This window comes from Ahaetulla prasina, chromosome 2, assembly GCF_028640845.1.
Source record: "Ahaetulla prasina isolate Xishuangbanna chromosome 2, ASM2864084v1, whole genome shotgun sequence".
NCBI classification, from domain to species: domain Eukaryota; kingdom Metazoa; phylum Chordata; class Lepidosauria; order Squamata; family Colubridae; genus Ahaetulla; species Ahaetulla prasina.
This window is the reverse complement of record NC_080540.1, coordinates 238,820,287-238,845,882: the sequence shown is the minus strand read 5'-3', so window position 1 is coordinate 238,845,882 and position 25,596 is coordinate 238,820,287. Positions and strand designations below refer to the sequence as shown.

Genomic DNA, 25,596 nt, shown 5'->3' with positions numbered 1-25,596 from the left:
GGCCCGCAACTATGGGGACGGCCCAAGTTGGCTCGCAGGGCAAATCATAAAAGCAACCGGTCCAAAGTCATACTTGGTCGAGTTACAAGACAACCGAGTATGGAGGCGCCACATAGATCAGATAAGGAAACGAATAGCTGAACAACCCGAGCTAAATGAGACAGATCATGACCATTCCTTATTTGAACCCACAGCTGACCATAACCCGGGGGAGGCGCAAGACTTAGCTGAGGTCCCGGAGGTCCAGCGACGCCATCAGGTTCCCGAAGGAAACAGCAGGGAAAACTCCAAAAGTAATCCATGGCCGGAGGGCCAAGAAAAAGAGACTGCCAGTAATCCAGGGCCCGATGGCCTAGAGAAAGAGCTGGGAGGAGAAAAAAGCCCCTCCGACCAGCTCAAAACACCACCCAGGACTGAACCGCGCAGGTCCGAAAGAATTAGGAGACGCCCAGGTTATTTGCGTGACTACGTCGAAAAATAACATGTAAATAATATGTAAATAGTGGTAAAGTGTTTTCTGGGAGGGGAGGAGTGTTATGTATCTTTAAATATTTAGGCGGGAAACAAGCACGTTGCTGATTGGTTGAAGCCGCCGGTTAAACAGTATATAAAGGGTTGTTTTTCCCCAGCCAGGCTGCTGGGTTCACCATATATTAAAGAGCTGTTGTCACTACCCTGGTCTCCAGCCTCGTTACTTCCCGAACATAACACTTCTCTTATCAGCCATCCAGGGACTTGCAGGACTTGGCCAACCTCTCGCCTAACTCCAGGGCCCAACTTAACTTTCTATTTTTTTCAAAGAAGCTCAGCTGATGTGATAGAAGCCCAGCTTTCCTACAGAGGTTGTTTGTAGGTAAAGCAGGTACTACTCTGTTTCCCTGAAAATAAGACCCTGTCTTATATCTTTTTGAACCCCGAGATAAGCGCTTGGCTTTATTTTTGAGGAGGTCTTATTATTTTAAGGTGCATGGAGCAAGATGGGGTTCCTCTTGCCATCTTACCTGATTTCCAGCTCTGTCTCCCTAACCCTAACTAACAGGGTATTGTCTAAAGCAGGCACTATTGTTGCAAACCTATAGGGGGATCTGTTTTTTTAAGGATGCTTCACAAACTGCACTAACAAATGCCCAGCTTTAGGCTTCCTTGAGTGGCTGAGTGGATAGCTGAAGTGAAGATCTCAGGTTGGAATTAGAAAAGTTTCTTAAAGGAATTGCCAGAGCAAAAAATTACAGCTGCGATAAGTGTAACAAGTCGGAATGATGGAACACTACTGCCTAGCAATAAGAAAGTTACAAGAAACTTTGGGTTTTACCAATTAGATTGCTATGTTTTTTATAGAAATGGCTAGTTTATATTATTATGGAAAAACAAAACATTGTGGTTTGATATTAATGCTTTGTTTTGTTGCAACAGAGGGAGTCGGAAGTCAACACTTTTTTTATTTCTTTTTCCGAGCCCCTCCCCACTTTTCTTTCCCCTTTTTACCCCAATGATTTCTTCCTATTTACTTTTGTATTTTGTCTCTTATTCTATAACCTAATAAAAATGTTTAAATTAAAATAAAAAAATAAAAATAAACAAAGTTACAAGTTAGAAGGATGCAGTTAGAACAGGGATGTCAAACTTGATTTCATTGAGGGCTGTATCAGGGTTGTGTTTGACCTCGGGGGGGGGGGGCGAGGTGGGCATAGTCAGGGGTGGGCATGGCCAGCTTGACATCACTCATGTCGGGGGTCCCTATGGTGGCCCAAGCACTCTGCCAGTGAAAACGGGCTACCAATCTCCTTTTTCAGCTGCGACGGCCTCCTGCAACCCTCTGCCAGCAAAAATGGAGATCGGGAGGGCTGCACGCAGCCCTCCTGAGTTCCATATTCACTGGCAGAGGCACTGCAGGCCGGTCCCTCACTGTTTCCAGGGTGGCCCTGTGGGCCAGATCTAAGCAGCCCACAAGCCAAATTCGGCCCCCGGGGATTGAGTTTGGCATCCCTAAGTTAGAAGGATGCTAGCTAAGGCACTTAGAAATAAACTTTGATAATCTCTACCTTATTATAATAATAAAACACATAACCCTTTTGATAAGAAAGCTTATTAGCATAAAGATGAATGTATGAAGAAGGAGGGTAAAATAGAAGAACCAATCGAAAGAAACATGAGTCAAGAATCAATGAGTGAGTCTTAGTGTGTTAACTTCCTTAATCATAACTGTATAAAATGTATATTTGTGTATTGTTTGGGATTTTGGCTCCTTTAGATGCTGAGATGCTTTTGCTGAAGCACTTCAATAAAAGTTATTTGAACTACCTCTCGTGTATGGCTTTGATTGGCATCTGCGCCAAGCTGGTTTGCGGACAACAGAAACCTATAAGCTCTCACAGCCCATGTGCACTGGTAGTTTCTGCTATCCAGCTTTAGGTTCCCTTAGGTAGTGGGGTAGCAGGATGGAAAACAGGCCTTAGCCTGCAAGGACACGGCAGGAAGCATGGCAGAAATAGGTGGGGAGGGGACTGCTGTGGTAGCCCTGCAGTTGTAAGGGTGAACAAGTGCCAAGGCACTTCAGAAGCCGGAAATGGGCCTGTTTCTGGCCTTCCGGAGCCTCCGGGAGATCCTTTTTCCCCCTCCCTGAGCCTCCGCACAGGCCCTGCACTTATCTGGCATCCAAAACGGGCTGTGTGGAGACTCCTGGGAGTGGAGGGGTGGGAGAGGCCAGCCAGGAGTGGGTTTGGGGGATTCGCCAAACTGCACAAAATCTTCACTAGAGGCAGTGGTGGAATTCTACCGGTTCTCACTAGTTCGGTAGAACCTGTTGTTAAGTAGTTAAGCAGTTCTGAGAACTTTGTTAAGTAGTTAAGCAGTTTGGAGAACCGATTGTTAAAAGAAATCTCCTTTTGTTTTTTCCACTTTACAGGGTTAATCCCTGGTGTTGTTTCCTAGCCTAAACTTTATTGCCCTGCTTGCAGAAACTGCTTCTCCGTTAACCTTTATTTCATTCTTGGAAGTAAAGTTCAGAGCTTCTCCCAGTTTTTTTTCCTTTCTTGACTTTCTTAAAGTGGGAGTGGGAGGCACCGTTTATCGGTGGTTCTCCTCCTATCTCTCCGATCGGTCGCAGACGGTGTTGGTGGGGGGGCAGAGGTCGGCCCCGAGACGCCTCACTTGTGGGGTGCCTCAGGGGTCGATTCTCTCGCCCCTCTTGTTCAACATCTATATGAAGCCGCTGGGTGAGATCATCAGTGGTTTCGGTGTGAGGTACCAGCTGTACGCTGGCGACACTCAGCTGTACTTTTCCGCACCGGACCACCCCAACGAAGCTATCGAGGTGTTGTCCCGGTGTCTGGAAGCCGTACGGGTCTGGATGGGGAGAAACAGGCTCAAGCTCAATCCCTCCAAGACGGAGTGGCTGTGGATGCCGGCATCCCGGTACAGTCAGCTGCAGCCTCGGCTGACTGTTGGGGGCGAGTCATTGGCCCCAATGGAGAGGGTATGCAACTTGGGCGTTCTCCTGGATGGACAGCTGTCTTTTGAAGATCACTTGACGGCCGTCTCCAGGAGAGCCTTTCACCAGGTCCGCCTGGTCCGCCAGTTGCATCCCTTTCTGGACCGGGATGCCTTATGCACGGTCACTCATGCTCTCGTGACATCTCGCCTGGACTACTGCAATGCTCTCTACATGGGGCTCCCCTTTAGGAGCACCCGGAGACTCCAGGTAGTTCAGAATGCGGCTGCGTGGGTGATAGAGGGAGCCCCTCGTGGCTCCCATGTAACACCCCTCCTGCGCAGACTGCACTGGCTACCTGTGGTTTTCCGGGTGCGCTTCAAGGTTTTGGTAATGATCTTCAAAGCGCTCCATGGCATAGGTCCGGGTTACTTACGGGACCGTCTACTGCCACCGAATGCCTCCCACCGGCCCGTGCGCTCTCACAGGGAGGGACTCCTCAGGGTGCCGTCGGCCAGGCAGTGCCGACTGGCAACGCCCAGGGGAAGGGCCTTTTCTGTGGGGGCTCCCACCCTCTGGAACGAGCTTCCCCCAGGACTTCGTCAACTTCCTGACCTTCGGACCTTCCGCCGCGAGCTCAAGACACATCTATTTATTTGCGCAGGACTGGACTAGATTTTTAAAAAAAATTTAAAATTTGGTTTTAAATTGGGTTTTATTGTTTATATGTCTATTTTAAATTTTGGCCTATGTTTTGGTTTTTTAGATGAATGTTTTACTTTGTATATTTATGTGTTTTTATATGGCTGTACACCGCCCTGAGTCCCTAGGGAGATAGGGCGGTATAAAAGTACGAATAAATAAATAAATAAATAAAGGGGAAGGGTTGTTTTAAGCATTTTACACTGCTGTTGGGAGGAAATACTCCCCTGTTCGAGTTCTTCCAGTCAGGATGCAATGATTAGCTCTTTGAAGAAATAATTGAATAACGAAGCAGAAGTTTTTAATGACAAGGAACCAGGCTGAGTGACATTCAGCAAGGTTTATTGGTTTAGCTAGAAAGATTGACATTCAAACGTGAGTTTACATACCCTTTCTGACTTTTGGTCTAAAACTGGTTTTTGGTGAAGTTTAATTCTGTGCTTGGTGATTAGATAATTTTCCCTATTCAGCTTTGTTTGGAAGGAAAAATGTTACTCTCTGTTCCTGAAAGAAGCTGCTTTGGATATCTGACTAGTTCCTGTGTTTATTTGTTCTGGTAATTGGTTTAACAAGCAACAGATACTCTGTTTGCTCCTTTGCTTCATTCTGGAGAGCTTAAATGACCTCTCTGCTAAAGGGTTTCACTTTATGAGCAAGAGTTGGCTGCTAATAGTTATCATTGCATTTTAACTATTTTAATTCCTCAAGGTGCTCTAGCACCCTGCCTGATTTGTAATTCCAGCTTGCAGGTATTTCTAATCTAATGATTAGTATTTAGGGCAGCTTTTTGCAAGCAAAGAAGCTTTTTGTATTTTTGTACAGGTAATCCTTGACTTACAATAGTTTCAATGGCACTGAAAAAGTGACTTTTGACTGTTTTTCATACTTATGACTGTTGCACCAAACTGTCATTAGGGCAAAGAAGCTATGTTACATGACCACCTGGCCACGCCCACCCGGTCACATGAAGCACCACAGTTGTGAAATGAGTGACATGGTTAAGAATGCTGCAACAGGCATAAATGATGACCTGTCATAAGTACAAGGACCCGTCGGAAATCACTTTTTTAAGCCCTCTGGGCAGTACCTATGTGCATAGGGACTACTCAGAGGGGTGAAAAAGTTATTTTTGACCTGTCCTCGCACTTTTGACCAGTCTTCGCACTTACGACTGTCCTCACTTTTTATGTTCTGCGCTCTATCTTGTAACTGTGGTGAAGTGAGTGACACGGTTGTTAAGAATGCTGCAATGAGCATAAATGTGAGGATGGTCATAAGTGCAAGGACCGGTCAAAAGTGTGAGGACCAGTCAGAAATGACTTTTTTTAGCCCTCTGAGTAGTCCCTATGCATATACTCATGGCCACCTGGGCACATGACCAGCTAGCCACGCCCACCTGGTCGCATAACCAAGCTACACCCCAAAATAAGCCACACCCACAGAACTGGTAGTTAAAAAATTTGAATCCCACCACTGACTAGAGGATCACTCAAACCCGGGCAAACCCAGAGGAGCCCACCCCTGCATGTACCCTCCCCAAGAAGTAACTCAAGATTTATGTCATAACATTTCCTCAAGCCTTCGCGGACCTTGTGTGACAACATCATGCCCCCTCCGGATCCACAGACCATAGATGGAGAACCAATGTGATAGAGAATTGTACTTCTTATTTGGGTAAAACTTCTAAACACTTCAATATAGTTTATTTATTTATTTTGTCACAACATCATACAAAAAGATTATATAGTATATAAACATATAAACATATATAGGAAGAAGAAAAGAAAAACAATAGGACAGGAACGGTAGGTTCTTCTCTAATTCACTGAATAAACCAAGATCTAAAATTGACCTCAAAGGTGACTCTTTTTCTTGTTGATTTCATACATGAAGAATATAGACGCTTTTGTGTAATTTGTAATCAAGCGGGCTAACTCCCTAATAACAAACTTGAAAATTAAAATGTCAGACAAAGTAATGTAATATACGATAACTTGTTAGGCTGTTCATGAAGATTATATTTTAATATCGTTCTAATAGCTTGATTATAAAATATGATTTTATCCATTTAAAGTAGGTTGAGAAAGGGGGGGGGAATTCTGATTTATTACATGTTTGAGTGCTACCATTCTTATTCAGTGACATTTTTGCTGGCAGAACAATTTAACAATCTGAATGTTTTCACATTTGTACTATAAATATACCACGTAACAGCAACAAATATACCCTTCACATTCTGTTAATTCACCTGCTAAGCAATCAAATAGGGAAAAATGAATTTTGAAACAGATTAACATCTATCAAGAGCCGAGGTGGCGCAATGGTTAGAATGCAGTACTGCAGGCTACTTCTGCTGATCACGGTTTGCCAGCAGTTTAGCAGTCTGTGTCTCACTGGCTCAAGGTTGATTCAGCCTTTCATCCTTCCGAAGTTGGTAAAATGAGGAGCCATATTACAGAGGAAATATGCTGACTCTGTAAAACCGCTTAGAGAGGGCTGTAAAGCACTTTATATAAGTCTAAGTGCTATTGCTATTGCTATCTCTGTTTACTTTAGCATAAAAAGATAACACTGAAAAGAAAAAAAATTACTTGTATATGGTTTCTGAAATAAGATTCAAATATTCATCCTATCAGGTACTATTAGTAATAAATAGGATAAGTGATGCTACCAAATGTTTAAGTACAGGCAGAAAAATATATTGGATCAGCACTGAACAACAGGTATTCTCAGTAGGCATTAAATCAGGGGTGACTGATGTTAGCAACTTTAAGACTTGTGGACTTCAACTCCCAGAATTCCCCAGCCAGCATGCTAATCAATGAGGAAGAAAGGCAGCAAGAAGTGGAAGGTTACTGATCTGTTTTGAGCTCTACAGTTTATCTCCTCCCACAGTTCTTCTAGTTACCTTACTGAAACATTATGGTGTTCTTGCATTATTTTTTCATTTGACAGATTATGGATCTGATATTCAGTTTCTTTTTAAATGTGCTTATGGCAGGGGTGAAATCCAGCGGTTCTGAACTGGTTCCACTACCAGTTCTGGAGAGCTGGTAGCAGAATTTTTGAGCAGTTCGGAGAACCAGCAAATATCACCTCTGGCTGGCCCCAGAGTGGGATGGGAATGGAGATTTTGCAATATACTTCCCCTGGAGTAGGGTGAGAATGGAGATTTTATAGTATCCTTTCCCTGCCACGCCCACCAAGCCATACCCACCAAGTCACAACACACCCACCACGCCACGCCCACAGAACCGGTAGTAAAAAAATTGGATTTCACCACTGGCTTATGGCACATTTATGCCATTCTGACACCATTTATTTATTTACTTACTTGACAGATTTATATCCTGCCTTCTTTCTAGCAACTCAAGGCCGCTCAGGAGAAAGGCTGGGCTGATAAAGAGCATCACTGGCCGCAAATCAACCAATGAATTTCATGGTTGTGGGGAGGATTGAACTTGGTCTTTATAGTTCCGGTCCAAACATTTTTGCCCTCTGAAAGGACTGTAAGTTTAGTCCTAACACTATTCAGAAAAAAAAAAATAGCTACACTGAGGCATTCGCACAAATAACTTCTTATTGAATACAAGCACACATTTATATAATTGCAGAAATAATACAAATATTAAATTCAAAAATGGAGCTACACATAGCATGCCTACACAAGCCACGGTTGGTTTTTTTTTTTTTAAAAAAAAAGATAGACATTTAAGTTCACTTGTTCTTCATTAGGGAATCTTTCAAGAATTAACTACTATCTAAAATTAATAAGCAATTACTTTTCTTATTCACAAATCAGAGTTCAAATTTTGGATTCTGGCAAATAATACAGGCAGGACAAAAGAAATCTTTTAAAAATGATGATAACTTTGACTTTCAAAAAAAAAAACCTGAAAAATCCATTGAGAGCAATATTAAGCAAAGGATGTGGTGGTAGATCATGACGAGTGACATTTTAAATTGGTGCTTTTCCAGGAGGCTAACCATTTTAATCTACTTCTCAGAATAATAAGGTATCTTATAGGCTCTGGTCCACAAAACCTTATGCTCTAAAATGCTTATTCTACAAGGTGTCAGAATATTCATTAAAATGCTGAGGAGGGAACATCTCCTTTTGAGAAATTTCAAAAAGCACAGCAAAGAAAAACTTTCTAGTTATCATTTCAATAGAGAAGAAATATGTTTTACATTTCTCTCACATTCTTAAAAGTTTTGAGGATGCTCTTGGGTGCATATTCCTCTCCTGTGTGAAAAGAATGGCTGGGGTCCTATATGAAATCAGCTAGGTTTTCTTATCAAAGACTAATTCAAAAGATTTATTGCTATCACTCTTCCAGCTCATTCAAGTAACCCAGTCTTAAAACAAACCACATGTTATACAACATAGAGTATTTAGGTCTCTATTTGTTCAAATGGTGGTGTCGTGTTCTTGCTAGTCACGTGGCAGGCAACATGTTCCTAAGATGCTGCATTAGTCAAAGAATAACTTTCCTTTGAGCCAAATTATGACATCAGTGACTCTTGCCAGAAAATTATAGCATAGATCAAATGTGGCATTCAGAGCTGATGGTTTGTAGCTCTCTGGCAAACCCACCTCATGTTGTAGATCTCATAGAAGGAGATTAATTTCTTTCCCCTCCATTGAAATGATTCAAAAATAGCCATGTCATCAAACCCAAATAAGAAAAATGAGTGACAGAAGAAAAAGATATTTGAAGCTCACTCAAACCACTTTGAGTTTTTAGAAAGAGAAGACCCTAAAGGTAAAGCTAACACATCTCAAAACTATTTCCAAAAGGCCAGGTGAAAGACGAAGAAGAAGTTTCTCCATTATTAAAGTAAGCATTTAATTTTTTTAAAATAATTATTATATTAAATTGCAATGCTTAGCACAGTAATTGACATCTTGATAAACTTTTTATACAATTAATAACACAATTTAGTACATATTGTTTTACACATTTCTGGATTTTTATTGACGTATTGGTTTTCTTAAGATACTTTGATGTTTGAATTACTTGGATATGTTGTTACTAAACACCAAATTAAACTTTGTCATCTCATGCTTGATGTCTCCATAGGATATGTTTAGTAAAATGACAATTTCATCATACTAATAAGAATATGGAACTTATTTGTTCAGCTTTAATGAAATCATTATAAATAAATAACTCAATGTTGCCATGTAATTGCTTCATTCCAAGCCTGCATCTACGGTAATCTAGAAACAAGATCCATTAATTGTAGTATTCATACGTCTGATTAAATCTGTAGTGAATTGCCCATAAATGAGCTAAAATTGATTTGAGATGCAATTTCAATTGCACTTTCCTATCTTGATAAATTTTGTGAGGTAAAAATAAAGATGAAAGAAATTACGAGGAAATTAACTCTACTTCTTTGCAAAATACTTGCTTCATCTGGAAACACAGAGATTCTGTTGAAGATAGAATATTAGTCCTAATAAAAATATACTGATTTCATAATACTCTACATATTTATTCAGTAGCAAATATTACTAATTAAATGGGAATTAAACCAAGGGAGATTGAGCTGTGAGTTGCAGTTATGAGCATTTAGCATGGGGTAAATATGTACTGAATTCAGTAAGGCTTACTTCTGAGTAGAATACAAGACCACAATAAAGCATCTTGCCTTTAAAAATGCATATAAAATATATAATACGTTAAACATTAACTCCCAAGTTATCAAGGATGTTTGATTTCCATTTTAGAGGAGGGGAAAGGAAGTTAGTGAAGGAAATTTAATCAGAAAATTCAGCTGAGACAAAGTATTTTGTCCCATTCATCAGTGTTTAAGAACTGCAGTATTAGGGATTGTTTCATTTACCCACTATGTGTTTATGCTTAAAACAAACTGCTACCCTTATATATATAAGACATGCAGATATACTTTAAGATATTTGCTGTATTTCCACTTATCTAATTAATTTGGAAGGACTGAATGTAAAGAAAACAGCCATTCGTTTTAGGAACTGTTTACTTGTCTGAAATTAAACTGATTGCTTGGTCTTGACAAATCGAAATAAGGCCATAAACCAAAGATATTATGCAGATGTTTTGGTTAAAAAGTGCCATACTTGAGTTCCTTTAAGCATTTTCCATGGGGAATGGAATTTTAACTGGAACGTTAAATGAAATTATCGATTTTTTCTTTTCTGTTAAGTTTCTGGATTCACTTTATTATTTCGGACAATAGTCACAAAAACGGAAGCAACATAAACAAAAGCTATATTAAGAGAAAGAAACATATACCTCCAAATGCCACAATTTTTTTTTGAAGAAAACTGATGCCATTGGTATCTCTGAACGAGATATTTTTGGAAGTGCAAAAATGTCCCATTTTTTGTTCAGCATTAAGGTAATGCTGAACAAAAAATTGTTTGTTATTAAGATAATGTTAATAATTGCATTATTTTTAAGATAATGCCAATACCTACTTGAATCAGTCTGTTTTTTCCCCATCTTTTTTTCCCCCAAACGAAATGTTTTTTGGGGAAGTGTTGAGCTACTCTTCAGCTGGTGGTACAGAACTAAAAGCCCTCAATCTGGAAGCATCTTGCAGATCAAGTGATACCAGATGGCTAGTGTTGGCAGATGTGCAGACACAAGGGGGAGATATTGACATGTGTGAATAAAGCTCTAGTTTTACAGAAGTGCTGATGTCTGCACATGCTTAATTGCCTAGGATGGTTGACTGTCATTGGGGAAAGAAAAACACACACAAAAAGTGGGGAGATTGAAAACAAAATAAATTATCCCAGAGAAACACATAGGAGCACTCTTGTTAGGAAGTAAGAGTATGTTACACGAATTTGCAACCCATGGTTGCTGCACAATAGTATCTACTTGCAATCCAAATAATTCCTGAAATATTCGGAATGCAAAAGGATTTTTTTTTAATTGAAAAAGTTTTTACAAAAAATGTTACCCCCCCTTTTTTTCCCCTCCCCCCCAGTCCACCCCCTGCCCCCTCCCTCCAAAACCACCCTCCTCCCCCCCTGACTTCCCAGAACCACAAGGTATAGTTCAAAAAACAATTATTCACTAAATTTTCCCTTTCCCAGAACACCCATAAGGTATAGTTCAAAAAACAAACATAAGCTAAATTATTCCAAAACAATTATACATTTTTTCCTCTCTGGCTCTGACTTCCCCCTTACATAACCAAAATCCTTCAAGAAATAACAATTAACATTGATAAAATATATTCAATACATCAGATTAATCCTAAAGTATTTAAAACCAGATAATGCTTAAAAATCCAATCCAATTCAGAGAATATCTCCCTTGTAACTTCTATAAACCATATAATCAACCCATTTTCCCCCCAAATCTTTCTTACATAAAGTCTTTCAAGAATATTCTATTTACAATTCAGTAAAACACATTACATAATTTTGATACAGCAAATTACAATCTCTATTCAACTTTAGTCCTTCCTCCTCTGACCATCGGCATTTTTCTTAGTACACAAGCTTAAGAGAAAAGAAAAAAAAATCCAATATAATTCCAAATATCTAGTCTTTTGTGATATATATCAAACATATAATCAACCCATTTTTTCCAGATCTTTCTTGCATATAGTCTTTCAGGAATGCTAATATTTTTATCTGTTAATATTTCAAAAAAAAAAACTTCTTTCAAGAATAATACTTTTGTCTCTTGCCGGGTTTTTTTTGATGCATTAGTCTCTGTCTTTCCTTCATTACTCCTTTTAAAAAGTCAGTCACAATATCTCCTAATGGTTCCTTTTGTCCAGCAATCCACAAATTACTACCATATATTCCATCAATCCGGAAAGAAAACTCTTGTAAAGCATTAGCCCTGTGTATTTTATCAGTTCGGGAAACAACCTCTTGTAACGCAAATTCAGGTGTTTCATCCAAATCTTTTGAAGAAAGCCTCTTTACATCATCTTGTTTATTCATGATCATATCTTCATTTTTATCCACATTTGCTTGTATCTCCTCCACTCCATTTTCCAAGTACTGATTGGACTGATTAGTTTCCTCCAAACTCTCATCCAAAACATCCCAATTTTTTATCAATTCATATTTTTGGATAATTACATACATTTTCTCTCTATATTCCTGTATAAAGTCACGAATCCATTCTTCTGAAAGAACCTTCATGGCCAAATTCTTAGTGAGAGTCCCCTTCTCAAATACCTAAGCAAACTAAAGTAAACCAGCAGTCTGTTTAGATCCAAATAAAAGAAGAAGAAATTAAAAATAAGCAAAAATCCAGTCTGCTCTGCTTACAGTCCAGCACTATACAATAGAGTCTCCATTCACTTTCGCTTTCTCAGCAACTAACAAGCACCATTTTGTTTCAATGTTGATTGTAAGTGGAGAAAAGTTTAAAAAAAAATAGAAGTCAGATTTAATACTAGCAGTTTAAATGACTGATCTCTTGTGTTTGTTCCATCTGCTTATTAAAATCCATAGCAAACATTTAAAGCAGAGATGGTCGCTTTCTTCTCTTTCTGCCTAAGCAGAGACACGCTGGGTCTGGAGCTGCTGCAGAGGGATTTCCAGGGAACTTTCCCCTTCGAGTTCCCCGCTTTCAAATCGAGAAAGCGGGGCCTCTAGGGAGTTCTTCCTATCCCTCCTCTGCTCTTTCCTTTCCCCTTTACCCGGGGAAATACTTTCAGCCGGCAAACAGCTGATATTCGCTGTTTTCGCTGGCTTTTTACAGAATCCCAGCGTGGGCGCCTTTCAGGTGTCCATCGAAGAGAGCGGAGCCACTGGAAGTCGCAAAACGAATTTTTAAAAAATAATTGCATCATTACTCTTATATTATTTAAAAGCTAACAGAGAATTCACCTTGGATGGCCTTCTACTGAATCCAGTTTAGAAAAGTCTGTAAGATTTATGGAAACTATTTTATTCATTATTCTGTTTATGACTGCAACAATAATGTTATTCTTCTTCATGGATGTAAAAACTTTTGCTCATAAATATCAAAGAGACACAATCTGAAATTTTAAAAAATGGTGTGTCATAAAATGCAAATAAGAATCAGGAAAAAAAACCCAACACAATATTTTAAGGACTAAGTCACAAGTTGTCATCAACAAGTTACTAATCTTTTTATGCACTTTGATAATTATATGAGAAACACCATGAATGTTATCTTGCTTCCCCGAAACCCTTCAAGAACAATAAGAATTTATAGTCCTAGCTATAAGAAAGGAAACTAGTAGATGCAGTCCACACTGTCAGTTAAACTGATGTTAGAATGTGTTTAGTGTGTTCAGATGTTCAGCAATATCTGGTAGAGCCCACTTTCTATTTGTTCCACAGTATTACTCATTGTAACTATAGAACAATGAGTTAGGCTAGTTTCTCTGCAAACAAAACTAAGAAGGTGTGAGCTGAAACACAACATCCTTTGTCAAACAGAAAACTCTAGCTTAAATATTTATCTAAGTAGAATCTAATGTAGGAAATTATTTTCACAAAAAGCTTTATGTAAGCCATTTTATAATAGGGGAAAGGGAAAGACGTTGTTTTCTTAGACATGCATTATTCTTTTAGCAATCAGAAAAGAAAAGTGCTGTCTCCTTTGTACTTTTGATTTGCTTTTCAGAAAATGGACAGCTACATTGGCTCCAAACACCATCCCATAGTAGTTGGTGATGCTCATGGCTTGAAGAAATTTTGGGAAGAAATAATTGAAGCATACACCAAGCAAAAAGAAGAAGAAGATTCTCGATTGCACGGAAGTGCTTTAAATAAGTGAGTGATTTTATCTGCATTAAATTCAATCTGCTTAGCGAAGATGCATTACAGGTTTCAAACTGGATACATCTAATATTTTGATTAGTCTATGTTCAACTGAGCAACTCACTTCAGAAACAGAATTCACCGGCCAAGAAAGGCAATATTTCTTTCCGGAGAGACCTGGACAAATATATGTTTGGGATGCTTTACATAAATGATATGCTAGTCCAAAGGCCGACAATAGAATTGCTGATATACTGTCTTTTTCCCAAAGCAATGATTGCTTGATTCATTTATCCTCACTGATGATCCTTTGCATATTTCTTCAAGGCCATCATTTATTTATTATTTATTATTATTTATTCTATGACCTTTGGGCCATCTGGAAGCTGCCAACATTAAAATAATGTCCTATTATAAACGTACACCTCTATTTCATGAAGGAAATGTGCAGATTACCAAGACAAGCTTAGCCAAATAAGGTCATATAAATGACATTCAATATTAATGTATTTGAGGGCCCCTCCACAAGTCCCTTCCAAGCAGATTTGTTGCAGGTGGTCAAGAATTACTTTTATTTCACAGACATGATGACTTGAGACACAGAATAGAAACGCCAAATATATTTATTTTATATATTTATTTATTTATTTATTTAGATTTTTATATCGCCCTTCTCCCGAAGGACTCAGGGCGGTGTACAGCCAAATTATAAAAACAACACAATGTACAATTAAAACAAAAACTTAAAACAAGCTTGCCAATCCAATCAACTAAAATGGTGATACAGATTACAGGTAATCCTCGACTTACAACAGTTCATTTGGTGACCATTCGAAATTACAACGGCAGTGAAAAAAGTGACTTATGACCATTTTCCATACTTACAACCCTTGCAGCATCCCCGTGATCACGTGATAAAAATTCAGAGGCTTGGCAATTGACTCATATTTATTTATGATGGTTGCAGTGTCCTGGCGCCATGTGAATGCTTTTTGCAACTTTCTGACAAGCAAAGTCAATGGGGAAGCCGGATTCATTTAACAAGTGGGTTACTAATTTAACAACTGCAGTGATTCAGTTAACAAATGTGACAAGAAAGGTCGCAAAATGGGGCAAAATTCACTTAACAAATGTTTCACTTAACAACAGGGATCAATTGTGGTAGTAAAACAAGGACTGCCGGTATATTGAGAGTAAGGTCTACTAAGTTAAATGGAGCGAACTCCCAAAGACATATCCATAGGTTTACTCTTTGCTACTATAATGTATACCTCAGGTCTCCAATACGTAGGGCAGTTCCATGGCACTGCTTTTCTACTACTCTCATAATTGTTCCACATCTGATTGACCTCATCCTGTTGTCTGCCTTTAGGAAGCAAGCTTATTTTGGACTCTGCTATTTATTACAAACAGCAGCAAAGCTGCTATTTTCCTTGGAATATAACACTAAGACATGGTAGAACTCACGTGCAAATTGTTTTGCTGTTGGCAGGAACTCTTGGCTCACTTCAGCTCCTAGTTCCTGGAATCAATCCAAGCATCATCCTCTCTCCTTTCTCCCCAGAGATTCACTGTGCTATTCCTGGAGATGTTCTCCTCTTGTATGTTTAAAACCCATCTCCATTCTCCTCCAATCCAGCCACAACTACAACATATAGCTAGGGTCATAACTATGGGGAAATGTCTGGTTACAAAATTGCTAACACACTCCCATTTTATTTTCACAAATCAACTTCCAAGGTAACTCGGAAGCCACTGGAAGATTCAATACATTTTTTTTAATACTCTATTTCCTCCTCTGCACTTTGCCTTTCATTTTTTTCAGTAAAAAATGCATGTGAATATTAAAAAATAGAGATGGGAAGAGGGTGTTCGCAGAAGAAGGGAGAAATTTATTCATTCATTCAATTTATATGGCTACCACATACATGTAATAGCAACTAAGGACAAATCTGTTAACCACAAACCAACAACTTTACTGCCTTCAATTAAGAGTCTAACTGCCATGCCTGACAACACATCCGGGTCTTCAGATTTGGGAAAAGACAGCAGGGTTGGTGCTAATCTAATTTCAGGAGCAATAATGTTCCAAAAGGTAGACAGTACAACAGCAAAAGCAAGTTTTCTCAGTTCAGAAGGATGACACTTCTTAATCAACAGGATCCACAGAGATTATAAGATTGAATGGAAAATGTGCTAATTCTTAATAGCTGCTTCTCTGATGAAAGTTTAATTTCCTTGTTGTTGTTTTTAAAAATTACATCCCCATTCAAAATTGCAGTAGCAGCTAAATAATGCCTGTCAGTTTCCTACACCAATTTTTGGCAAGTTCTTAAAAGTATACTTTAGTTTAGTTTAGTTTAGTTTAGTTTAGTTTAGTTTAGTTTAGTTTAGTTTAGTTTATTGCCATTGCACATGATACAACAAAATTAAATGCTGTCTTCAGTGTAAATTATAACTATAAAAATAAAAACACAAACATAAATCCTTTACGTTCTAAATAATTGAAATTGAAAACCCGATATTGCACTATACTGTAGAATTCAATATGGTTATTGCCCTGGGATAGAAAATTTTTTTCAGCCTATTTGTCCTTGTTTTTATTATCCTGTACCATCTGCCAGATGGTAATATTTCCAAAAAAGGGTGCCCAAGATAAGATGGATCTTTAAGAATGTTTTGAACTTTCTTAAGGCAACAGGAGCTATAAAGCTCTTCCAAAGAGGGGAGAGGGCAACCAATGAACCTCTGGGCAATGACGTTGACCCTCTGGAGTGCTGTCCTATCTGCCACTGTGCAATTTGCAAACCATACACAGGTGCAGAATTTGAATTTGAATTGAGGAGATGAGACTCTGCCTTCTCTTCCCTTTTGTCCATAGTCGATACTAATGAATAAGCAACCAACAGTCTCAATGAAAGTATATCTCTTAGTGTCTCTGGGATTGTATAAATAATAAACAATATTTGAGAAGGCAGAATACAAGAATGTGGTTTGAATTTAAAAAATGCTAACTGATTAGAATACCACATTTGCTATTCGTAGATCAAAGGCCATACTATTGTTTACTGAGACATTAAATGAATCAATCTGAGAACAAATAGCTATACTGAGCAATTATTATATCCCTCTGCCAGAAGTTCATCCAGCATATTTAAGGGTTAGAAGCGGATTGGGGTCTGTGAAAAGAGATGCTCTGAAGACTTTTGCATAAAGTACATAAGAGTCTGAAGTGGGTTTAATGCACTAACTGAACTTCCAGTTTCAAGGAAACTTGTATGTTCAGCCAAAGACACCGATAATCCCTCAGCAGAACTTTATGTTCAAATCACAGAGACCTACTAAAACTTTGCAGCAGGGACACACAACCTTTTCAGTCTGGTAAGCATGATTGGAATTAAGACAACATATCATGAATTCCCTCACAAAAAGCCGCCAAGGGAGTCTTGTTCTTCACAAAACAGCTGTCATGTTGGGTATGGGCAATCATAAAACACTGATTTACCAGAAAGTGAAACGATGAGGCTGTTTTCTGTTATTCCCTACAATTTTAACAGGATGTTCTCTTCTACTTCTTTTTATGGATTAGTGTTTTTCCTAAGCAACCAACCCCAAACAAATCACATTCAAACAAATCACCAAGCTGCAATCAGGGATGTGCAAAATTCACATCCCTCAAAATTCTGGGCCCAATTCAGTAGTTTCCAGAAGTAAATCCCCTGAATCAGAAGTGTTTTCAGCTGTTCCAAACATGATGTTCTAGATAAAACAGGCGTCTTTCCAGGCCAGACCATCTTGGCACCTCTAGTACCTGTTCCAATTTGGAAGGTTTTCTTCAGAGTGCTCTAGAGGGAAACTGAACCTTCTATCTGAGTTTTTTAAACATCCCTAGTAAACCCATCTACCATTTTTGTTTCTAAAAATAGCTTTCGGCGCATGTGGAATCCAGAAATATTCTTGTAAATGCATTTGATGTTAGATTCTTTGCTTTGAAACTTGTCAGTCTCCTGTTGCTGTTTTGGGTTGAGTTGGTGTTTGTTTTGTTTGTTTTATTTGTTATTTGTTTTAATTAAAAGCAGATCTTGGTTTTAGCCAAGTAGAATTTGGAGCCTGCTTAGTGACAAAGCAAGTGCTTATCATACTGCTTACCTCTATCTTTCATTAAGTGGGGTAATGGCAACAGAGACTTTTGTATACTCTTCTCTCAATATAATTTTACTTCAGTGTTTGCAAGGAGAATGGTTCCAAAGGGTTCCTGTGATATCTTTATCCTAGGCCTAAAATATTTGTTTATTTTATGTCCAGAGTTCAGTGGAAAACCTATCTGACATGAACAGCTTCATCCTTACTCTTATATACCACATTAGTTTTAGCTATGGTTTCTTTTCTCATCATAAGTTCAAATATATACAGTAAATAGCAATAGTACTTAGACTTATATGCCACTTCATAGTGATTTTACAGCACTCTCTAAGCAGTTTACAATGTTAGCATATTCCCCCCAACTATCTGGGTCCTCATCTTACCGACCTCAGAAGGATAGAAGGCTGAGTCGATCTTGAGCTGTTCAGAATCGAACTCCTGGAGTGAGCAGTGAGTTAGCTTGCAGTACTGCATTCTAACCACTGCACCACCATGGTAATGAGAAAGTGCTCATTACTATTGAAAAAATATTGAATACCTTGCCAAATGGCATGTTTTGCCGCAACAGAGTGCCAATCTATTCCTACAACACTGAAGAACTCAGATGCACAGCCAGATTCCAGGAATTAGGTGTATAGAAGTTCTGATCTCCCCATCCCCTCACGTGGAATGCTTCCATCTAGATTGGTCCTCTCCTAACACTTTGGGAAGCAGTGGCTGATGGACAATTCAAAAAATATGAGTGTTTACAATGAGGAATATTTCCCCTTTCACTAAGACCTTTTCTGGGACGCGGTGGCTCAGGGGGCTAGGACACTGAGCTTGTCGATCGAAAGGTCGGCAGTTCAGCAGTTCGAATCCATGGTGCTGCCATGTAACAGGGTGAGCTCCTGTTACTTGTCCCAGCTTCTGCCAACCTAGCAGTTCGAAAGCACGTAAAAAAATGCAAGTTGAAAAATATGGACCACCTTTGGTTCTGTGCGCCTTTGGCATTGAGTCATGCCGTCACATGACCATGGAGACATCTTCGGACAGCGCAGCTCTTCGGCTTTGAAATGATGATGAGCACCACACCCTAGAGTCGGGAACGACTAGCACATATGTGCGAGGGGAACCTTTACCTTTTAAGACCTTTTCTATGCACACATTACATCAGTAGCCCAAGGAGGTATATGGGAACCTACCATATCAATACTTTGATAAAAATAATCCATTCTTGATTCAACGAATGTATTTAACTTATATTATTTTCTTTTTTGTTTTGTTCTGCTGATGGTGTGCTATAAAGAGTTTGCTTCCCCAAATTTCCTTGATGTCATTTCCAATACATGTACTATATTATTTTTTCCTATGAGATAGCCCTGACCTGAAGCTTCATCCAGGAGAAGGAGAAACACCATGTATCTCTAATGACAGCATTTTACCAGTTGTTTGACTCCTCTGGAATCTAGCAATGTCACCAAGCTACATTCTGATGATGAGTTATACTATTAGTATTCTGTCTATCCCAAGTCAGAAGGCCAGAGAGATACCTATGCTAAATTAACACATGGCAAGTGCAATGGTGATGAAAGAAAAGGGACGCCAATAGCATTACACAAAAGAACTAGACTTCAAAAGCATTTAGTTAAAGATTCACAGTATGTTCTTTCTTGCCAGGCTCCGACATGAATGGACTCTAAGGCTGGAAAATCAAATTAAGATGCTTCAGAAGAACAGTGAAAATGGCAAAGTGCGGGATAACCTGTCTCCAATTGAAAATTTTAGCCAAACTGCTGACCAGACTTGATTTTGATCCTCGATGTTTCATTATGAATGTGAACAGAAATTCAAGTGACACCTGAATTATAAATAAGTTATTAAAAGACACAGCATGGGTACTTTTTGCAATCTTTTTATCAACCAATAGCAAAAAGGGGAGGGGGAACCCCACTAATTCTTAGTTGAATATTGATCATTTATATGTATCATTAATTTCCACCTGCAGTCTTAGCTACTTATATTTGACAGGTGATAGCACTATAGTCTTTAAATGTGGAAAAGTCCTCTTTATTATGCCAATTATCAATGAATGTAGTGGTTAACTTTGGCTAATATAGTGTAGTTACTTGTGTATCTTGAAATGCTGTCCAACGCTTTGGATTCTTGAGGCTGAAACAATGTTAGTTTTAGGAAAACAAACAGTCTTCTCACAGGGATGCATTAGAAGTAATAAAATTTCTCCCACAATTTATTTTTCCCCCAAGTTGAATTTAATATTAGATCTCCAATATATGTCACTAGAAAAATGTGTTGAAAGATGTATCTGTTTTGCTCAACTGGAATTTAAAACACTAAGATTCCCCATTCTGTAAATGAACAATAAAAGTGACTCTTTTTTATATTTTGGATTGTCAAGATGGTATTATAGATGGAGCATCACATTCATTCATTTTAAAAAAACCCATCATTTTTAGTGCAACCCTATCTATGCCTACCGAACAAAATCAATGGTGTTCTTGTTAGATTTCCTGCAGGCTCACATAATTTTTAGGGGCTTGTAGCAGGGGTGATTTATAAAATTTGTTACTACCGGTTCTGTGGCTGTGGCTTGGTGGACTGGATGGGCATGGCCAACTTTTTTTTTTTAACATTTAAAAGCATTTTTTCTACAACCTCTTCGGTGGAAGAGATTGTTAAAAAATGCTTTTAAAAGCCTCTGATGATCAGACAACTCAGCTGGGATCGCCAGAGGAGCCTTTTAAAAGCATTTTTTCTACAACCTCTTCGGCCGAAGAGGTTGAAGAAAAAATGCTTTTAAAAGGCTCCTCTGGTGATCCCAGCTGAGTTGCCTGATCGCCAGAATCCTTTAAAAGCATTTTTTTTTACAACCTCTTCGGCCGAAAAAATGCTTTTAAATGGTTCTGATGATCCCAGCTGAGCCGCACGATCACCAGAGGCTTTTTTTTTTTTTACTTTTAGAAGCATATTTTCAGCTAAAGAAAAAATGTTTTTAAAAGTTAAAAAAAAACTGATGATTGCGCAGCTCAGCTGGGCCGGGGGGGCAGGGATTTTTGCTACCAGTTCTCCGAACCACATGCCGCCATCGCTACCGGATCAGGTGAGCCGGTCCGAACCAGGAGCATTTTACCCCTGGTTTGTAGCCTCTCTGCAGGTTGCATTACCGATTCTTTCCTCCCCACTGCTATTTTTGCCACTTTGTGGTGGTTCCCAATGTAATAGTGTAATCCAAAATTAAAAATGTCTTAGTTGCAACAGAAAGATTGTTCCTTTTTTTCCTATTTTGTCTTCCTGAACCCTGTATATTTTGGTCTCAAATGGCACACCACATCCAACTCTTGTTAACTTCTTTGCCAAAAGTTTTTAAATCTTTAAAACCCTCCTTTTTTTCCTTTTTAACCCTGAAAATGATTAATCCACGTTGACTCACCAAATGGATTTCTCTTGTCTTGATGCTGATGATGTCTTGTCTTGATGATTTCTCTTGATGCTCAGAAAATCTCTCTTTAACTGTGAATTTATTACATTTGAAAATGTTTAAGAAAGCCTTATGTGACCAATAGAGGATAGTCTAACCATTCCTCCCTCCCCCCACCCCCGGGTGGGAGGCATCTGACTCTGGCACTGATGGTTGGTGAAATGAATCAGATTGTATTTGTAATCAAATCTGTTCCAGAGAAGGGGAAAGCACTAATGTAACACTAATACAGTTAAGGACAATTTAGGAACTATGGATCAGATGGAGACCACATCATCAGGATACAGCAGGAAAAAAATGGTTGCTTGGGCATTTTTTGCTATCAGTAAATGCAAGTGAGAAAAGGCTCATAGTATATGTTTAAACAGCGTTCCGTGTTCCTTTGGCGATTAGTCATGCCAGCCACATGACCATGGAGACGTCTTTGGATAATGCTGGCTCTTCGGCTTTGAAACGGAGATGAGCACCTCCCCCTAGAGTCGGAAATGACTAGCACATACGTGCAAGGGGAACCTTTACTTTTATATGTTTAAACACATGTTGTGGTGAGCCTCTTGCCCAAATGTATCAAAGTGGAGTGTGATGAATCTCAAGATCCATTCTGTATGCAGACTATTGGGCAAGTAAAACTCAACAATTCCTCCCTAAAGCCAGAATCTCCCATCCCACAGATCTAGTAAACATAGCGACAAAATGTTCTTAAGTTAATGATATCAAACAAAGTGAAAGAAAAAGAACCAAAGTATCAGGCATATATATTTGGATATTTTTAAAAATGAAGACAAAATGAAAGCAGGATTTTTTTAAAAAAAACAGGCTAGATGGAAAATAATCTGTTTTGACTAATGGTGGAACAGAAGACAAAGTCAAGAATACCTATATAAAGAAACAGGAAAATTGCAACTTGTCAAAGACAGCTATTGATTTATCAAAGCATTCAAGGAAAATTATACAGAACACCTTTTTCCAGCCTGAAGTTTAACCAACCCAACTTACTTATGAAACACTTCTTAAAGGAATTTGTTCTTTCATCTTGGCAATGCACAAGTGCAAATAATTTATATTCATGTGTATTTGTGTAATTACTCTATTCCTCAAGTAAAATGTGAATAACATCAACAGTTTTGTTTTATATTACTATAATGCAGAAATATACATTATCAGAAATATTATACATTATTATAAAGCTTATCAGGTACTTAGGAACCAAGGACTTGGCAGCCCAGGGAAACAACAGCCACAGCCAGCCATCAACACACCAATAAATCAATAGGAAGCCACACCCAGGAATAACATAAATATGATGCATAGAGTAGCCCAAAGCACACATTCCAGTAGAGAGAAATTTCCTGAGGATGCGCTCCAGCATGAGTCTGAAAGCTCAGAAAACTAAGCCTCTGGTCTGGTGAACAACTCAAATTGGATCCAGAAATAAACAACTTAGCTGATATGACTGGGGATATGTCCAATACACTTAGACAGTAGGTATATTTTTTGCAGCGTTGCTCTGGAAGTTATATTAACTTTGTTTCTCTCTCTCTCTCTCTCTCTCTCTCTCTCTCTCTCTCACACACACACACAAATTTTTGCCTTTCTTCTGGCTGTCCAGTACGTAGGGATCTTCCTTCATTTTAAGTAAGGTAGATGAGAAAGTACCTAATTCAGGTTAACCAGAGAGCACCACACACACAAAAATCATGCTAATAAATAATTTATTTGAGAATAAGTAACCCTATTTAAAAGAAAAAAATAATGTGCCTCATAAAATGAACATCTATATTCATGCCGATTCCCCACCCCCAAGTATATTGCATTTGTAAAAAATATATGGGGAAAAAGTAACCCTATAGCAAATCATTGTTAGCCTGAAAGGAGGAGCTGGGTACAGTCTGATTTTCTAGGAATGGACACCAAGCTTGTAGGCTACTGCCAACATCACTTGTTGCTTCCGGGCACTGAAGGGTCCTATGCTTTAGCTCTAAAATGCAACTTTACTGCATTGCCACAGGAGATTGTCTGACTATTATTATCAAACAGGAAAACATGCAACTTTACTTTTACTGTATCCTCTCTTAAATGGTCCTCATCCCATTGATGTTGCCATGGAAGAATTTTCTCAGTCAGTATCTTATCACCATCACAGTTAATTGTAAGTTAAGATGCCATGTAATTTTTATCGACGGCAGCAGCAGATGTGCTTCCCGAATACTGCAGTTATGCCTTTGTCAAAGGAATCAAACAAGTGATTCTCACACTCATGCACTTTCATGAACACAATTAAATGCCATCTAGAAGAATGTGACTGAATCCATGCTGACTAGTTGATAGCATAAATCATGGTGGTGGAAAGTTCACTCACATGTTCCATAACTAACTGTATTTGCAAATGATATCATCAGGCCACCTCAGTGTTAAAAGAACAATTCTTATTTATTTGAAATAATTGTACCTGCTTTGTATTTTTAGGATCACTGAGAACATTCATGTGGAATAGATAAATTCAGACTTCTGATTGCAAATAGATTTCAGAATCCCTTAAGAGTAATAGCTAGTCAAAAGCTTCTCCTAGATTCTGGAGTTGGCTGACAGATATAAAAATGATTTATGCTGTAAACAGACAGCTTGATGTGGCCCTCAATGAGATCGAGTTTGACACCCCTGCTCTAGAGTATCATGAACAGTATTTATTCCTGCAAGTACATTAAATACAGTTCATTATCAATCAAGTTCTTGATAACACCTATTACAGACAGTTACATGTTTGTAAAGACTGAAATAGTATTCATTTCTAATAAAAAGGCAAGTGTGTGTATCTTATGCACTCTCTTCCTACCTCTCTTTATATATATAAAGTTGTGGGTGGGTAGGTAGGAAGGTGGGTAAGTAGGTAGGTAGGCAGGCAGACAGACAAACAAACAGATATATCAGGGGTATGTAAATTTAATGGATTCAATAAGAACATCTGCATTGATCTGGAAAACCAGTTCAATTTTAATGATTGGTTTATTTGAACCATTTCTCGAAACTGGACATGATTTGATTTAGTGCATTTAAATTCATATTTTAATGCCTAAATCAGTCCAAATTGATCAGTCAGTTTGATCTACCAAATCATTTTGATGCTGCAAATCAATCTGACTTCAATATTTAATTAAGCAGTAAATATATGCACAAATATTTGAGCAAACAGAACCTATAGTTTGCATAAATGCATTGTTTATAGTGAATTTTTAGGATGCTTTAAAGATAGAGCTTTTGTGTTGACCAACTCAAGCTGTTATTGTGAGAGCTGAAGCTAGCAGGGCCAGAAGCTATAAGCCTGGGACCAGAGGAGATTCATCAAAATCCAAGGTAGATGTGCCCTCCAGTTTCAAGGCCAGGAAATAAGAAACAACATCCATCATCACATAAGAATGGGAGAAAGAAAACCAAGATTTAAACTCTGATCTGTTATAAATAGAGAGCTTGATTGATTGCTTCTACAGCCAATCTTCCCCAATATTAGGGCTTTTTGAAACAGTGTAAAAGCAACTTACCTATCTAAGACTTGTCCTTGACAGTGATGGCGTGTGGGAATGGATGACAGGAGGAAGATCCACGGACTAGGCAACAGTCTAATAAGAAACAGCTCAGTCTGCAGGTGGGGAGAAACAGTGAGAGGCATTTCAAAAGGAACCCTCCCTAGTTTTCTAAGTAAGAAAACTAAAGAGAGGTGGGGAGAAGCATTTTCAGTCTTGCAAGAATCTGTCTAATGTAACTTTACAATAAAATATAATACCGGTGCTCCTGCTTGTGCTTCTTGTCTAGACTACCACAAAGTCAGGGGTGGGCTGCTGGGGGTTTGCAGGGGTTCGGGAGAACCTCTAGCTAAGATTCTGTGCAGTTCGAACCCTGAAATCCCACTCCTGGCTGGCCCTGCCCACCCCGCCCCTCCCAGGAGTCCCCACATGGCCCGTTTTGGATGCAGGTAAGTGCAGAGTGTGCACGGAGGCTCAGGGAGGCTGAAAAATGGCTCTACTGGAAGTTTGGGAAGTTTCCATTTCTGGCCTCCAGAGGGCTCTAGAGCCTGGGGAGAACATTTTCGCCCTC

General features: G+C 38.8%; 1 protein-coding gene across 1 annotated transcript; it reads left to right on the top strand.

Moving 5' to 3' along the window:
- Window positions 1-8,904: 8,904 nt before the first annotated feature.
- On the top strand, window positions 8,905-20,294 carry LOC131193363 (protein FAM240B-like). The gene is made up of 3 exons (XM_058173448.1): window positions 8,905-8,973; window positions 13,750-13,898; window positions 19,689-20,294. Exons 2-3 carry the CDS (start codon window positions 13,753-13,755, stop codon window positions 19,816-19,818), a joined length of 276 nt encoding a protein of 91 aa, XP_058029431.1. The 5' UTR covers window positions 8,905-8,973; window positions 13,750-13,752; the 3' UTR covers window positions 19,819-20,294.
- The last annotated feature ends 5,302 nt before the right edge of the window (window positions 20,295-25,596 follow it).

Coding starts and splice junctions, on each gene's coding strand:
- LOC131193363 (XM_058173448.1), top strand. CDS start 13,753: ATGGACAGCTACATTGGCTCCAAACACCATCCCATAGTAGTTGGTGAT. Junction 13,899..19,688: donor CACGGAAGTGCTTTAAATAA/GTGAGTGATTTT, acceptor CTTTCTTGCCAG/GCTCCGACATGAATGGACTC.